Source organism: Scardinius erythrophthalmus (genome assembly GCF_964197995.2).
Source record: "Scardinius erythrophthalmus genome assembly, chromosome: 3".
NCBI lineage: Eukaryota > Metazoa > Chordata > Actinopteri > Cypriniformes > Leuciscidae > Scardinius > Scardinius erythrophthalmus.
In genome coordinates this window covers 488,471-505,000 of record NC_138223.1, presented here as the reverse complement: position 1 = coordinate 505,000, position 16,530 = coordinate 488,471, and the positions used below count along the sequence as shown (strand labels likewise).

Genomic DNA, 16,530 nt, shown 5'->3' with positions numbered 1-16,530 from the left:
TATGAAGTAAGACTGATAGAATTTATACTCTCTTCCCATCCACTAGCTCTACTGTTCTTACACACGTCTTCCCCACCTCTTCTACATTTGGTACTCTCACTGCTTTTGCCCCTCCACCCCCCGCTTATATCTCTGAGCTAATTAACAAAGCAAACTCGTCCTCCTGTCGTCTTGATCCTGCTCCTACTACTCTACTCAAAAAACTGCTTGAGAAAGTGGTTGCTGCTCAACTTCAAACTCATTTGTCATCCAACAACGTTTATGAATGTTTTCAGTCTGGTTTTCGCACCCTTCTCAGCACTGAGACTGCACTTCTTAGGGTTGTTAATGATCTCCTTGTGGCCACGGCTCCACCAGTATTCTAATTCTCCTTGATATTTCCTCTGCATTCGACACAATATCTCTCACAGTATTCTCATCTCACGACTCTCTGCTCTGGGTATTTCTGGAACTGCCCTATCCTGATTCTGTCTGATCCTGTCCGATCACCAGCATTACATCTCCATCCGCCAGTCAGAGTCCACTTCCGCCTCTGTCCCGCACGGTGTTCCTCAGGGTTCTGTTCTCGGGCCTCTTCTCTTCATCATCTACATGCTTCCACTCGGTGATATCATCCGTCATCATGGCTTCAAATTCCACTGTTATGCAGACGATACCCAACTATACATCCATTCCCAACGCAATGCTCCTTTCCCAGCGCTTTCCATATCAGCTTGTATTGATGAAATAAATGCTTGGATGATCAGTAATTTTCTCAAACTTAACACAGACAAAACAGATTTACTTCTTATTGGTTCACCTCAAACTACGTCCCGGGTCTGTGTTGACTATCTCAATATTGCTGGAGTTCCGGTTCAACCTTCCATCACTGTCAAAAACCTGGGTATAATCTTTGATTCCTCCCTTTCCTTTCTTCCTCACATCTCCTCTCTCTCTAAATCTGCCTTCTTCCACCTTCGCAATATTGCACACTTACGTCCATTCCTTACCATCAGTGATGCTGAGACCCTCGTTCATGCTTTCATCAGTTCACGGCTGGACTACTGCAACTCTCTTTTCTATGGCCTACCAAATTCATCATTAAATAAAATTCAATATATCCAGAACTCTGCCGCCAGAGTCCTCACTTACACTAAGAAATCTTCCCACATTACCCCATCGTACGCAGTCTACATTGGTTACCCATCCGCTATCGCATTCAGTACAAGATACTCCTTATTACATTCAAAGCACTCCATGGTCTTGCCCCAAACTATATCTCTGAGCTCATCCACACATACACACCTGTCCGCACACTTAGATCATCCGATACCGGTCTGCTGACAATCCCACGGCACAAACCATCTGTCACATGCCTGTCCTGTCTTGTGTAGCACATGTGGTGTTTGTGTTCCTGTCACTGTTTGACCCCACCCTCCTTGTTATCTCATTATTGGTTTCATTTGCCCCACCTGTTGTTCCTTATTACCTGCCTGATTTGTCCCTTTTATAAGTTCCTTTGTGTTTGCAGTCTGTGTCGGATCGTTGTCTTGTACACGTCTCCTGTTCTCCCGTGACCCCTTTTGGTATGTTCGTTTTTGAAGTTGTTTTGTATTTAGTTATGTTTTCCCCCTCGTGGGTTTTGTTTTGTGTTTAGTGTTTCTTTTGTAAATAAATTATTTTCCCTTTGCATTTGAGTCCTCCCTTTGTTTTCTGTAATTCACGTGACAGAACGATCCGACCATGTCAAGGACTCAGCAAAGGGTCTCTTCCCCAGCCACCGAGCGGGAGAGGAGGCAAAGTTTTGAGGGGACCCGGTTGGTCATATTTCGCGGGACCCGTGGAGGCCGCAGTAGAGGAGGTGGGCGAGAGGAATTTCAGGACCACTCTCCACTCTGGCCCCTCCTCGACCCAGTTCCGGTGGTCCCAGTTCCGGTGGTTCCGAAACGGAGGAGGAGAGGAAAGAACCCCTCCGTGGCTATGTCGGTGGTCTCTGTTCCGGTGGTCCCTGTTCCAGCGATCCCGAGTCCGGTGGTCCCTGTTCCGGTGGTCCCTGTTCCGGTGGTCCCTGTTCCGGTGGTCCCTGTTCCGGTGGTCCCTGTTCCGGTGGTCCCGAGTCTGGTGGTCCCGAGTCTGGTGGTCCCGAGTCTAGTGGCCCAACCTGAGACTGTTCATGTTCCGTCTGCCCAGTCAGAGACTGTTCAGGTCACATCTGCCCAGCCAGAGATGGTTCAAGCCACGTCTGCCCAGTCGGAGACAGATCGGGAGATGCCCATTCTCATGGCCGGGGGGGCACTGATCGGCTATTTAGAGCGTTTAGCTCGGATCCTGGAGACGCCCTTCAAACCTTCAGTGTCTGTTCCTGAGCCGGAGCCAGTGTCTGTTCCTGAGCCGGAGCCAGTGTCTGTTCCTGAGCCGGAGCCAGTGTCTGTTCCTGAGCCGGAGCCAGTGTCTGTTCCTGAGCCGGAGCCAGTGTCTGTTCCTGAGCCGGAGCCAGTGTCTGTTCCTGAGCCGGAGCCAGTGTCTGTTCCTGAGCCGGAGCCAGTGTCTGTTCCTGAGCCGGAGCCAGTGTCTGTTCCTGAGCCGGAGCCAGTGTCTGTTCCTGAGCCGGAGCCAGTGTCTGTTCCTGAGCCGGAGCCAGTGTCTGTTCCTGAGCCGGAGCCAGTGTCTGTTCCTGAGCCGGAGCCAGTGTCTGTTCCAGTTCCAGTTCCTGAGCCGGAGCCAGTGTCTGTTCCAGTTCCAGTTCCTGAGCCGGAGCCAGTGTCTGTGTCTGTTCCAGTTCCTGAGCCAGTGTCTGTTCCTGAGTCTGTGCCTGTGCTTGTGTCTGTTTCTGTGTCTGTTTCTGAGCCCTCAGTGACCGCATCACTGGCCATTATGACCACAGCCATGTGGTGTGTGTGGGCTACGCACACACTTGGACCGGTGGTGTCTGTTCCTGGGCCGGTGGTGTCTGTTCCTGGGCCGGTGGTGTCTGTTCCTGAACCGGTGGTGCCAGTTCCCGAGCCGGTGGTGCCAGTTCCAGTGCCCGAGCCGGTGGTGCGAGTTCCAGTACCCGAGCCGGTGGTGCGAGTTCCAGTACCCGAGCCGGTGGTGCGAGTTCCAGTACCCGAGCCGGTGGTGCCAGTTCCAGTACCCGAGCCGGTGGTGCCAGTTCCAGTGCCCGAGCCGGTGGTGCCAGTTCCAGTGCCCGAGCCAGTTCCAGTGCCCGAGCCGGTGGTGCCAGTTCCAGTGTCCGAGCCAGTTCCAGTGCCCGAGCCGGTGGTGCCAGTTCCTGAGCCGGAGCCGGAGGCGTCTGTTCCTGCGCCCTCAGTGACCGCGACACTGGCCATTATGGCCACAGCCATGTGGTGTGTGTGGTCTACGCACACACTTAGACCGGTGGTGTCTGTTCCTGGGCCGGTGGTGTCTGTTCCTGGGCCGGTGGTGTCTGTTCCTGAACCGGTGGTGCCAGTTCCAGTGCCCGAGCCGGTGGTGTCTGTTCCAGTGCCTGAGCCGGTGGTGCCAGTTCCAGTGCCCGAGCCAGTTCCAGTGCCCGAGCCGGTGGTGCGAGTTCCGGTGCCCAAGCCGGTGGTGCCAGTTCCAGTGCCCGAGCCGGTGGTGCCAGTTCCAGTGCCCGAGCCGGTGGTGCCAGTTCCAGTGCCCGAGCCGGTGGTGCCAGTTCCAGTGCCCGAGACGGTGGTGCCAGTTCCAGTGCTCGAGCCGGTGATGTCTGTTCCTGAGCCGGTGCCTGTTCCCTGGCCGCCCGAGGGAGGGTCTCCGCCCTGGCCGCCCGAGGGAAGGTCTCCGCCCTGGCCGCCCGAGGGAAAGTCTCCGCCCTGGCCGCCCAAGGGAGAGTCTCCGCCCTGGCCGCCCGAGGGAAGGTCCCTGCCCTGGCCGCCCGAGGGAAAGTCTCCGCCCTGGCCGCCCGAGGGAAAGTCTCCGCCCTGGCCGCCCGAGGGAAAGTCTCCGCCCTGGCCGCCCGAGGGAAAGTCTCCGCCCTGGCCGCCCGAGGGAAAGTCTCCGCCCTGGCCGCCCGAGGGAAAGTCTCCGCCCTGGCCGCCCGAGGGAAAGTCTCCGCCCTGGCCGCCCGAGGGAAAGTCTCCGCCCTGGCCGCCCGAGGGAAAGTCTCCGCCCTGGCCGCCCGATGGACTCTCTGTTCCGCCCTGGCCGTCCGATGGACTCTCGGCTCCACCCTGGCCTCCAGAACTGTTCATTTTTCCTGCCCCACCCTGGTCTGTCTCTCTTGTTCCCCTTGTCCCACTCTGGTCTGTCTTTCCTGTTCCCCCTGTCCCCCCCTGGTCTGTCTTTCCTGTTCCCCCTGTCCCGCCCTGGTCTGTCCCTCCCGTCCCGCCCTGGTCTGTCCCTCCCGTCCCGCCCTGGTCTGTCCCTCCCGTCCCGCCCTGGTCTGTCCCTCCCGTCCCGCCCTGGTCTGTCCCTCCCGTCCCGCCCTGGTCTGTCCCTCCCGTCCCGCCCTGGTCTGTCCCTCCCGTCCCTTGTGGAGCGTCTGGTAGCCGCTCCTTAAGGAGGGGGTAATGTCACATGCCTGTCCTGTCTTGTGTAGCACATGTGGTGTTTGTGTTCCTGTCACTGTTTGACCCCACCCTCCTTGTTATCTCATTATTGGTTTCATTTGCCCCACCTGTTGTTCCTTATTACCTGCCTGATTTGTCCCTTTTATAAGTTCCTTTGTGTTTGCAGTCTGTGTCGGATCGTTGTCTTGTACACGTCTCCTGTTCTCCCGTGACCCCTTTTGGTATGTTCGTTTTTGAAGTTGTTTTGTATTTAGTTATGTTTTCCCCCTCGTGGGTTTTGTTTTGTGTTTAGTGTTTCTTTTGTAAATAAATTATTTTCCCTTTGCATTTGAGTCCTCCCTTTGTTTTCTGTAATTCACGTGACACCATCATCATTTGGTGGAAGGCCTTTCTGCACCGCTGCGCCAACTCTCTGGAATTCAGTTCCACAACAAACCCGCAATCTCTCATCACTACAAGACTTCAAAACCCACATTAAAACACATCTTTTCGTCACTTGTTTCCCTGACCCCTGAATGTTCTGATTCTATATGTGCTATACCTCTACTGTGATCCTTCACAGTTTGTATGTATCGTCGCTATGTCATGTTTCTATGTTATGTGCATTTGTAATTATTGTAAAGCGACCTTGAGTCCTCAGAAAGGCGCTGTATAAAATAAACATATTATTATTATTATTATTATTATTATTATTATTAATATTGTTGAATATTAAATGTCCCCGACTAAGCAAGCCAAAAGCCAGAGGCGACAGTGAAGGAACCAAAACTCCATCAGTGACAGAATGGAGGAATAAACCTTGTGAGAAACCAGACTCAGTCTCAGTTCTCCTCTGGCCAACGAGCGAACAGTGTGTGATTATGATTATGATTATGATTCAGGCAGCATTACAGGTCAGAGGTCAGATTGGATCAGAACATTCAGAATATTATCCAGTTCAGTCTGGTTTAAGATCGGAGTCACGCCGGTGTGGAGACGAGTTTGTTGAGGATCAGTGTGGATGAGGCCTTACAGGAGAGAGTCTAGGAGACACTTCAGGGATGCGCTGAGGTCGTGTCTGACCTGGATACGGCCCGGGTCCGGCTCACTGCAGTAAACCTCGGAATAAACAGAAAGAATAACATTAGCATAGATGCCATTCTTCTTATGATGTAACGAGTACATCGGGTGTTATAGGAAGTGCTTTGTAAGTAATCAGCAATATTTTAAAATGTATACAATGTTTAATAGGGAGCCAGTGCAGTGTTGACAGAACTGGGCTAATATGGTCGTACTTCCTGGTTCTGGTAAGAACTCGAGCTGCTGCGTTTTGGACCAGCTGTAGTTTGTTTATTAAGCGTGCAGGGCAACCACCCAGTAGAGCATTACAGTAATCTAGCCTTGAGGTCATGAACGCATGGACTAAGTGTTCCGCATTTGTCATTGAGAGCATATGGCGTAATTTAGATATATTTTTAAGATGGAAAAATGTGGTTTTACAGATACTAGACACGTGACTTTCAAATGAAAGATTGGTATCAAAGAGTGTGTGTGTGTGTGTGTGTGTGTGTGTGTTTGTTTCACAGGGTCGCAAGAAAGGAGGAGACGACACCTACACGGTAAGAGCTTCATCACAACAGGAAGGAAGTTTATTAGCAGCGCGTGAGAATAATGAAGCAGAAGCTCGTCGTTCACCACAGAAGCTCAACGTTACAGCAGAACCAAACCACTGACACGCTCAACTAAACTCTGCACTAATACAATATAATATACAGAGTTTCAAAATTATGCAGATTTGGTCTTAATAATTAATACAATATAACATAATGTAATATAATATAATACAGAGTTTCAAAGTGCTGCAGATTTGGTATACATTATTAATATAATATAATACACTTGTCTATTTATTTCATATCGGTTTCCAGAAATCACACGTAAACATTGACATTTGCTTGAAAAACATCAAACCTTTATTTGATTGTTCCACTTTATTTTAGTGTCTTTGTTACAGTGAAATTAAACCGTGCCAGTAATGAACTTCATGCTCCATCTATAGTCTTATTACAGTCATGTGTTATTATGCAGATACTGTTATTACTATAGTAAAAAAGTGTTGCCGTTTGTTTATAATTCAAATGATTATGATGACGATGATTATGATGATGATGATTATGATGACGATGATTATGATGATGATGATTATGATGACGATGATTATGATGCTGGTGTTGAAGATGATGATGATTATGATGATGATGATGATGATGGTTTGTTTCAGCCTCTGAGCAGGAAGACAGACGACACGTATCGTGAGATCGAACCCCGAGGAGACGTGAGTGTGTTACTCTGATCTGGTGTTGATTAGTGTGTGTGATCTGAGAAGAGACTGATTGTGTGTTGTGTTGATTAGTGTGTGTGATCTGAGTAGAGACTGATTGTGTGTTGTGTTGATTAGTGTGTGTGATCTGAGTAGAGACTGATTGTGTGTTGTGTTGATTAGTGTGTGTGATCTGAGTAGAGACTGATTGTGTGTTGTGTTGATTAGTGTGTGTGATCTGAGTAGAGACTGATTGTGTGTTGTGTTGATTAGTGTGTGTGATTTGAGAAGAGACTGATTGTGTGTTGTGTTGATTAGTGTGTGTGATTTGAGAAGAGACTGATTGTGTGTTGTGTTGATTAGTGTGTGTGATTTGAGAAAAGACTGATTGTGTGTTGTGTTGATTAGTGTGTGTGATTTGAGAAGAGACTGATTGTGTGTTGTGTTGATTAGTGTGTGTGATCTGAGTAGAGACTGATTGTGTGTTGTGTTGATTAGTGTGTGTGATTTGAGAAGAGACTGATTGTGTGTTGTGTTGATTAGTGTGTGTGATTTGAGAAGAGACTGATTGTGTGTTGTGTTGATTAGTGTGTGTGATTTGAGAAGAGACTGATTGTGTGTTGTGTTGATTAGTGTGTGTGATCTGAGTAGAGACTGATTGTGTGTTGTGTTGATTAGTGTGTGTGATCTGAGTAGAGACTGATTGTGTGTTGTGTTGATTAGTGTGTGTGATCTGAGTAGAGACTGATTGTGTGTTGTGTTGATTAGTGTGTGTGATCTGAGAAGAGACTGATTGTGTGTTGTGTTGATTAGTGTGTGTGATTTGAGAAGAGACTGATTGTGTGTTGTGTTGATTAGTGTGTGTGATCTGAGTAGAGACTGATTGTGTGTTGTGTTGATTAGTGTGTGTGATTTGAGTAGAGACTGATTGTGTGTTGTGTTGATTAGTGTGTGTGATTTGAGTAGAGACTGATTGTGTGTTGTGTTGATTAGTGTGTGTGATTTGAGAAGAGACTGATTGTGTGTTGTGTTGATTAGTGTGTGTGATCTGAGTAAAGACTGATTGTGTGTTGTGTTGATAAGTGTGTGTGATCTGAGTAGAGACTGATTGTGTGTTGTGTTGATTAGTGTGTGTGATTTGAGAAGAGACTGATTGTGTGTTGTGTTGATTAGTGTGTGTGATTTGAGTAAAGACTGATTGTGTGTTGTTGTGTTGATTAGTGTGTGTGATCTGAGTAGAGACTGATTGTGTGTTGTGTTGATTAGTGTGTGTGATCTGAGTAAAGACTGATTGTGTGTTGTGTTGATTAGTGTGTGTGATCTGAGTAGAGACTGATTGTGTGTTGTGTTGATTAGTGTGTGTGATCTGAGTAAAGACTGATTGTGTGTTGTGTTGATTAGTGTGTGTGATCTGAGTAGAGACTGATTGTGTGTTGTGTTGATTAGTGTGTGTGATTTGAGAAGAGACTGATTGTGTGTTGTGTTGATTAGTGTGTGTGATTTGAGTAGAGACTGATTGTGTGTTGTGTTGATTAGTGTGTGTGATTTGAGAAGAGACTGATTGTGTGTTGTGTTGATTAGTGTGTGTGATCTGAGTAGAGACTGATTGTGTGTTGTGTTGATTAGTGTGTGTGATCTGAGTAAAGACTGATTGTGTGTTGTGTTGATTAGTGTGTGTGATCTGAGTAGAGACTGATTGTGTGTTGTGTTGATTAGTGTGTGTGATTTGAGAAGAGACTGATTGTGTGTTGTGTTGATTAGTGTGTGTGATTTGAGTAGAGACTGATTGTGTGTTGTGTTGATTAGTGTGTGTGATTTGAGTAGAGACTGATTGTGTGTTGTGTTGATTAGTGTGTGTGATCTGAGTAGAGACTGATTGTGTGTTGTGTTGATTAGTGTGTGTGATTTGAGTAGAGACTGATTGTGTGTTGTGTTGATTAGTGTGTGTGATTTGAGTAGAGACTGATTGTGTGTTGTGTTGATTAGTGTGTGTGATCTGAGTAAAGACTGATTGTGTGTTGTGTTGATTAGTGTGTGTGATTTGAGAAGAGACTGATTGTGTGTTGTGTTGATTAGTGTGTGTGATCTGAGTAGAGACTGATTGTGTGTTGTGTTGATTAGTGTGTGTGATTTGAGAAGAGACTGATTGTGTGTTGTGTTGATTAGTGTGTGTGATCTGAGTAGAGACTGATTGTGTGTTGTGTTGATTAGTGTGTGTGATTTGAGTAGAGACTGATTGTGTGTTGTGTTGATTAGTGTGTGTGATCTGAGTAGAGACTGATTGTGTGTTGTGTTGATTAGTGTGTGTGATTTGAGAAGAGACTGATTGTGTGTTGTGTTGATTAGTGTGTGTGATTTGAGTAGAGACTGATTGTGTGTTGTGTTGATTAGTGTGTGTGATTTGAGTAGAGACTGATTGTGTGTTGTGTTGATTAGTGTGTGTGATCTGAGTAGAGACTGATTGTGTGTTGTGTTGATTAGTGTGTGTGATTTGAGTAGAGACTGATTGTGTGTTGTGTTGATTAGTGTGTGTGATTTGAGAAGAGACTGATTGTGTGTTGTGTTGATTAGTGTGTGTGATCTGAGTAGAGACTGATTGTGTGTTGTGTTGATTAGTGTGTGTGATTTGAGTAGAGACTGATTGTGTGTTGTGTTGATTAGTGTGTGTGATCTGAGTAGAGACTGATTGTGTGTTGTGTTGATTAGTGTGTGTGATTTGAGTAGAGACTGATTGTGTGTTGTGTTGATTAGTGTGTGTGATTTGAGAAGAGACTGATTGTGTGTTGTGTTGATTAGTGTGTGTGATTTGAGAAGAGACTGATTGTGTGTTGTGTTGATTAGTGTGTGTGATCTGAGTAGAGACTGATTGTGTGTTGTGTTGATTAGTGTGTGTGATTTGAGTAGAGACTGATTGTGTGTTGTGTTGATTAGTGTGTGTGATTTGAGTAGAGACTGATTGTGTGTTGTGTTGATTAGTGTGTGTGATTTGAGAAGAGACTGATTGTGTGTTGTGTTGATTAGTGTGTGTGATCTGAGTAAAGACTGATTGTGTGTTGTGTTGATAAGTGTGTGTGATCTGAGTAGAGACTGATTGTGTGTTGTGTTGATTAGTGTGTGTGATTTGAGAAGAGACTGATTGTGTGTTGTGTTGATTAGTGTGTGTGATTTGAGTAAAGACTGATTGTGTGTTGTGTTGATTAGTGTGTGTGATTTGAGAAGAGACTGATTGTGTGTTGTGTTGATTAGTGTGTGTGATTTGAGTAGAGACTGATTGTGTGTTGTGTTGATTAGTGTGTGTGATTTGAGAAGAGACTGATTGTGTGTTGTGTTGATTAGTGTGTGTGATTTGAGTAGAGACTGATTGTGTGTTGTGTTGATTAGTGTGTGTGATCTGAGTAAAGACTGATTGTGTGTTGTGTTGATTAGTGTGTGTGATTTGAGAAGAGACTGATTGTGTGTTGTGTTGATTAGTGTGTGTGATTTGAGTAGAGACTGATTGTGTGTTGTGTTGATTAGTGTGTGTGATCTGAGTAAAGACTGATTGTGTGTTGTGTTGATTAGTGTGTGTGATTTGAGAAGAGACTGATTGTGTGTTGTTTTGATTAGTGTGTGTGATTTGAGTAGAGACTGATTGTGTGTTGTGTTGATTAGTGTGTGTGATTTGAGAAGAGACTGATTGTGTGTTGTGTTGATAAGTGTGTGTGATCTGAGTAAAGACTGATTGTGTGTTGTGTTGATTAGTGTGTGTGATTTGAGAAGAGACTGATTGTGTGTTGTGTTGATTAGTGTGTGTGATTTGAGTAGAGGCTGATTGTGTGTTGTGTTGATTAGTGTGTGTGATTTGAGAAGAGACTGATTGTGTGTTGTGTTGATTAGTGTGTGTGATCTGAGTAGAGACTGATTGTGTGTTGTGTTGATTAGTGTGTGTGATTTGAGAAGAGACTGATTGTGTGTTGTGTTGATTAGTGTGTGTGATTTGAGAAGAGACTGATTGTGTGTTGTGTTGATTAGTGTGTGTGATCTGAGTAGAGACTGATTGTGTGTTGTGTTGATTAGTGTGTGTGATTTGAGTAGAGACTGATTGTGTGTTGTGTTGATTAGTGTGTGTGATTTGAGTAGAGACTGATTGTGTGTTGTGTTGATTAGTGTGTGTGATTTGAGAAGAGACTGATTGTGTGTTGTGTTGATTAGTGTGTGTGATCTGAGTAAAGACTGATTGTGTGTTGTGTTGATAAGTGTGTGTGATCTGAGTAGAGACTGATTGTGTGTTGTGTTGATTAGTGTGTATGATTTGAGAAGAGACTGATTGTGTGTTGTGTTGATTAGTGTGTGTGATCTGAGTAGAGACTGATTGTGTGTTGTGTTGATTAGTGTGTGTGATCTGAGTAGAGACTGATTGTGTGTTGTGTTGATTAGTGTGTGTGATTTGAGAAGAGACTGATTGTGTGTTGTGTTGATTAGTGTGTGTGATCTGAGTAGAGACTGATTGTGTGTTGTGTTGATTAGTGTGTGTGATTTGAGAAGAGACTGATTGTGTGTTGTGTTGATTAGTGTGTGTGATCTGAGTAGAGACTGATTGTGTGTTGTGTTGATTAGTGTGTGTGATCTGAGTAAAGACTGATTGTGTGTTGTGTTGATTAGTGTGTGTGATCTGAGTAAAGACTGATTGTGTGTTGTGTTGATTAGTGTGTGTGATCTGAGTAGAGACTGATTGTGTGTTGTGTTGATTAGTGTGTGTGATTTGAGAAGAGACTGATTGTGTGTTGTGTTGATTAGTGTGTGTGATCTGAGTAAAGACTGATTGTGTGTTGTGTTGATTAGTGTGTGTGATCTGAGTAGAGACTGATTGTGTGTTGTGTTGATTAGTGTGTGTGATTTGAGAAGAGACTGATTGTGTGTTGTGTTGATTAGTGTGTGTGATTTGAGTAGAGACTGATTGTGTGTTGTGTTGATTAGTGTGTGTGATTTGAGTAGAGACTGATTGTGTGTTGTGTTGATTAGTGTGTGTGATCTGAGTAGAGACTGATTGTGTGTTGTGTTGATTAGTGTGTGTGATCTGAGTAGAGACTGATTGTGTGTTGTGTTGATTAGTGTGTGTGATTTGAGAAGAGACTAATTGTGTGTTGTGTTGATTAGTGTGTGTGATCTGAGTAGAGACTGATTGTGTGTTGTGTTGATTAGTGTGTGTGATCTGAGTAGAGACTGATTGTGTGTTGTGTTGATTAGTGTGTGTGATTTGAGAAGAGACTGATTGTGTGTTGTGTTGATTAGTGTGTGTGATCTGAGTAGAGACTGATTGTGTGTTGTGTTGATTAGTGTGTGTGATCTGAGTAGAGACTGATTGTGTGTTGTGTTGATTAGTGTGTGTGATTTGAGAAGAGACTGATTGTGTGTTGTGTTGATTAGTGTGTGTGATCTGAGTAGAGACTGATTGTGTGTTGTGTTGATTAGTGTGTGTGATCTGAGAAGAGACTGATTGTGTGTTGTGTTGATTAGTGTGTGTGATTTGAGAAGAGACTGATTGTGTGTTGTGTTGATTAGTGTGTGTGATCTGAGTAGAGACTGATTGTGTGTTGTGTTGATTAGTGTGTGTGATCTGAGAAGAGACTGATTGTGTGTTGTGTTGATTAGTGTGTGTGATCTGAGTAGAGACTGATTGTGTGTTGTGTTGATTAGTGTGTGTGATTTGAGTAGAGACTGATTGTGTGTTGTGTTGATTAGTGTGTGTGATTTGAGAAGAGACTGATTGTGTGTTGTGTTGATTAGTGTGTGTGATTTGAGAAGAGACTGATTGTGTGTTGTGTTGATTAGTGTGTGTGATTTGAGAAGAGACTGATTGTGTGTTGTGTTGATTAGTGTGTGTGATTTGAGAAGAGACTGATTGTGTGTTGTGTTGATTAGTGTGTGTGATTTGAGAAGAGACTGATTGTGTGTTGTGTTGATTAGTGTGTGTGATTTGAGAAGAGACTGATTGTGTGTTGTGTTGATTAGTGTGTGTGATCTGAGTAGAGACTGATTGTGTGTTGTGTTGTTGTCGTCCACAGCGCCGTCGGGATCAGGTTTATCAGGTCAGAAGTGTTTCAGATCTCAGAATAAAGTGCATGATTATGCTTTGATCTGTTCAGAAGTGTGTTTTCTCACAGAGTGTGTGTTTGTTTCAGGGTCTGAGCTCCGTGAATAAAGACACGTATGACTCTCTGCACATGCAGCAGATTAACCCGCCGCCTCGTTAGGAGCTCGTCAAACCCTCGTCAGGCCACAGTCCATTCCTGAGTCCGTTCCGGAGTTCATTCCCGAGTCCATTCATCAGTTCATTCCTGAGTCCACTCCTCAGTTCATTCCTTAGTTCACTCCGGTCCGGTTCCAGGCCTTCTCTCCCTCCTAAAGGCCCCAGTCACGTGATTATTGTGTTTTTACAGTAACTGTTTCTCCACTTCATGAATGATAGACTTTCATAATGAGCTCAGAGTTTGCATGTCGTACATGTCCAGTAGCGTCAAAGTCAGAAGAATCGGTATCATTTTACATTAGTCAGCATCAACTAACAATGAACAACACTTTCATTAATATAGCATTTATTAATTTTAGTCGATGATGATTTCAGCATTTACTGATATATTAATAAAATCAAAGGTTGCATTTGTTAATATTATTTAATAGACCAATGATCTGTTGTATATTACTGACATTAACAAAGGTTAATAAATGCTTTAAAAATGTAATTTTGATTGTTAGTTAATGCATTAACTAATATTGACGAGTCCTTAAAGTGATACCAAAAACATCCATATAAAGCCTTTGACAGTTAATCTGATTGAGCAAACGATTAAACATCATGTGATTCAACTAATGATTAATTCTGGACGAGTCTCATTAGTGTAATATTGTACACTCTTAAATAGAGCTTCCAAAATGTATTTTATTCACAGCGATGCCGAAAAACAATTTTGGGATTTTCACCTTTCTTAAAAGAACCATTTTAAAAACATTTTATAACCATTTAAACATGTTAATAATCTGAAGACCCTTCTGTGGAGTGGAGAGATTCACGGATGTTGAAGGTTCTTCATGAATCCCTCATTACTGTTAAACAACCTTTATTATTTTAATATAGAATATGTTCCTGAAGATAGACGTATTTTCTGGTGTTTCTGTGGTGAAATCTGAGCTGCAGTTTAATGAGATTCACTGAGTTTGATGTTGTGTGTCTTTATCACGGCTCTTTAATAACATGATGCATTTACTCTTTTAAAACTGAGAATTTCACTGTATTTCATTTTGTTGTTGTTACTTTGTGTGTCTGTAATTTTGTCATCAGCTTGTTAATAAAATTATCTTTTTCACTGCACTTGTCAGTAAATTATGAGTTTTGAAGCTTCGACTCAGAAGAAGAACAGATCACACAGAGAAACAGTCTGAGGAAAACATTTAATGAAATCTACAGCAACATGAGAGTGTGTGTGTGTGTGTGTGTGTGTGTGCGCGAGTCTGAGAGTGTGCACCTGTGTATGAGTGAGTGTGAGTCTGATTGAGTGTGTGTGTGTGTGTCAGTCAAGTCATCTTCATTTATATAGTGCTTTTAACAATGTAGATTGTTTCAAAGCAGCTTTACAGAGATAAACATATAATTTATGGTAACAGAGCATTCAATATAATGGCGATCAGACAGGAGCAATCAATCCTTTTACATTTAGTGCAACAAGAACAAGGGTTTGTAGGACAAATAATACAGTTAATCTCACAAATATTCCACATATAAACAATAACTTGTCACCATGAAAAATATATATGCAATTAAAAATGTTACAGAATTATTAATATAGATAATTCAAGAAATTCTACTCCCATCAACAATCTTCAGAATGATAAGCAGCGTACGAATAACAAATAAAACAAAAAGACTTTTACAATATCTTTTGTCACGTGCTTATAAAACCTGAATATAAAATTCTCTGATTGTAGAAGACCATTTTTAAGGAATGATAAAAATCATAGACTGTAAAAAATGATAAAAATCCAATATCTACTTTACAAACTCTCTCGTGCCATTTCACGATTTTTTCTCCTGTTCTTGAGGAAGAGGTAACCCAGCACAGCCAGAACGGCCAAGACGCCGACGACCAACCCCACAGCCAGCGCAACAGAAGCTGACTGGCTTTCCCCTAGGCTTTCCTCATCAACTCTTGCAAACATTCCTCTTGCAAACACTAATTTCTCTGTGACACCTGAGCAGTTGCTCATGCATTTGTCTGCTGTTTCAAAGTTGTTCTCATTGCCACCACAGCCACCAAAGATGAAGTGATGACACTTTTTGTTGAGAGGGTCATAGTACCAGCGAGTAAAATGGGCTCGACATGGGCCCGTTTCAGGAGGATCTGTGCAGTGGGCTTTTTTATTCACCCCAATCTTAAGAAGTCGACTCAGGCTTTTATTCAGTTGCTCACAGTTGTTCTCATCAGAACCGTCGCTGCATTGCTGCAGTCCATCACACTCAAACTCTTTCTTCACACAGCAGCCGTCGGAGCATCTAAACTGCTCTTCTCCACATGAAGGAGAACAGTCCTCCTTAGCCCCCGTTCGCGTATCTCCACCAGGGATCTCTCTGATGTTCTTACAGGCGTTTAAACACTCTTCTTCGGAGAGATAGTTGTTGTTATTTGCCTTACACCCTCCAAAGACGAACTGCTCACACTCGCTGGATGCAGCGTTGTAATGCCAACGAGGGAAAGCACCTTTGCAGGGTCCCACCTTTTTAGGGGTCAAACAGTTACGCTCAGATTGCTCAGGAGTGAGAACCAGGACAGACACTTGATCTGAATCAGAATGGTGTGCTGAATCCGTCACGGTCAGTTTGAACTCATACACCCCAGGCATCAGGTTGGACACCCTTATCTGGTCCGACAAATCAGTTTTTTTCATCTGGACAGATTCATCTCCACGGATGAGGCTCCACTCGTAGTTTACGATCTCCCTATCACCCCAACTCTCAATGCCATTCAGCAACACCTCCTCATGAGGCTGGACCACCACATCTCGTCCAGCACTGGCAATGGGAGCTTTGTCCTTCTTATCAGTTTTGCGGACGTTCAGGTAATTTTCATAGACTGAATCCAATATATAATTTGCAAACCCCTCCTTTTGAACAAATCTGCACACATATTGATGCTTGTATAGGCAGTTGAAGAGAAAGCAGCTGTTGTTGGACCCCTTCTCGCTGCCTTGCTCAGTGAGGGCCAAGTTGCACCTGGGATCTCTGCAGCACGCGACGGCGCACGCGACGGCGCACGCGACGCTGTGCTCGACGCTCGGGCTCGCCAGGAAAACCGCCCCATCCTTGATCGACTCTTCCGTGTCCAAAACAAAGTTGTCCCGACCTTCCCTGAAAGCGTTTACACACTGCTGGTCTTCTGCGGACATCTCGCTCTGGGTTTCTCCGACATAAACACACACAATAAAAAATAAGCACGCGAAAAGAAAACACCACGAATAACCCATTTCTGGTGGATTTAAAGTGATCCTGATATACTTGCGCATACAGTCCTCACAATCACTCCAGTCCACTTCAGCTGTAGTGTCAGACGAACTGACTGGTAAAAATCGCTTATTGTTTCTTGTCACTGGAATTTGTTTAAATTCACGGGTCTCCTGACGAAAGATGTCATGAGAAACCCATTCGTCTGATGTCTTCCTGCTTCAGCGCTCCAGTGTGTGAGTCTGATTGAGTGTGTGTGTGTGTGTGTG

General features: G+C 44.2%; 2 protein-coding genes across 3 annotated transcripts in view; one reads left to right on the top strand and one right to left on the bottom strand.

Annotated features, from left to right (window-relative positions):
* Positions 1-14,146, top strand: part of cd247 (CD247 molecule) — a 30,654-nt gene extending 16,508 nt beyond the window's left edge. Inside the window, exons 5-8 of the mRNA XM_081361804.1 lie at positions 6,056-6,088; positions 6,751-6,804; positions 12,834-12,857; positions 12,951-14,146. Coding sequence (XP_081217930.1) covers positions 6,056-6,088; positions 6,751-6,804; positions 12,834-12,857; positions 12,951-13,022 — 183 coding nt within the window. The 3' untranslated portion in view covers positions 13,023-14,146. The remainder of the gene's footprint in view (positions 1-6,055; positions 6,089-6,750; positions 6,805-12,833; positions 12,858-12,950) is intronic.
* Positions 14,147-14,204: 58 nt separating this feature from the next.
* On the bottom strand, positions 14,205-16,495 carry LOC308688386 (kunitz-type protease inhibitor 1-like; the record flags this gene model as incomplete). 2 transcript variants are annotated; one of them, XM_081361403.1, is made up of 2 exons in its annotated part: positions 14,205-16,220; positions 16,326-16,495. In XM_081361403.1, one exon carries the CDS (start codon positions 16,204-16,206, stop codon positions 14,818-14,820), a length of 1,389 nt encoding a protein of 462 aa, XP_081217529.1. In that variant the 3' UTR covers positions 14,205-14,817. The 2 variants fall into 2 exon arrangements, with proteins under 2 accessions (XP_081217529.1, XP_081217528.1); XM_081361402.1 differs by lacking the exon at positions 16,326-16,495 and having other exon boundaries at positions 14,205-16,284.
* Between the last annotated feature and the right edge of the window lie 35 nt (positions 16,496-16,530).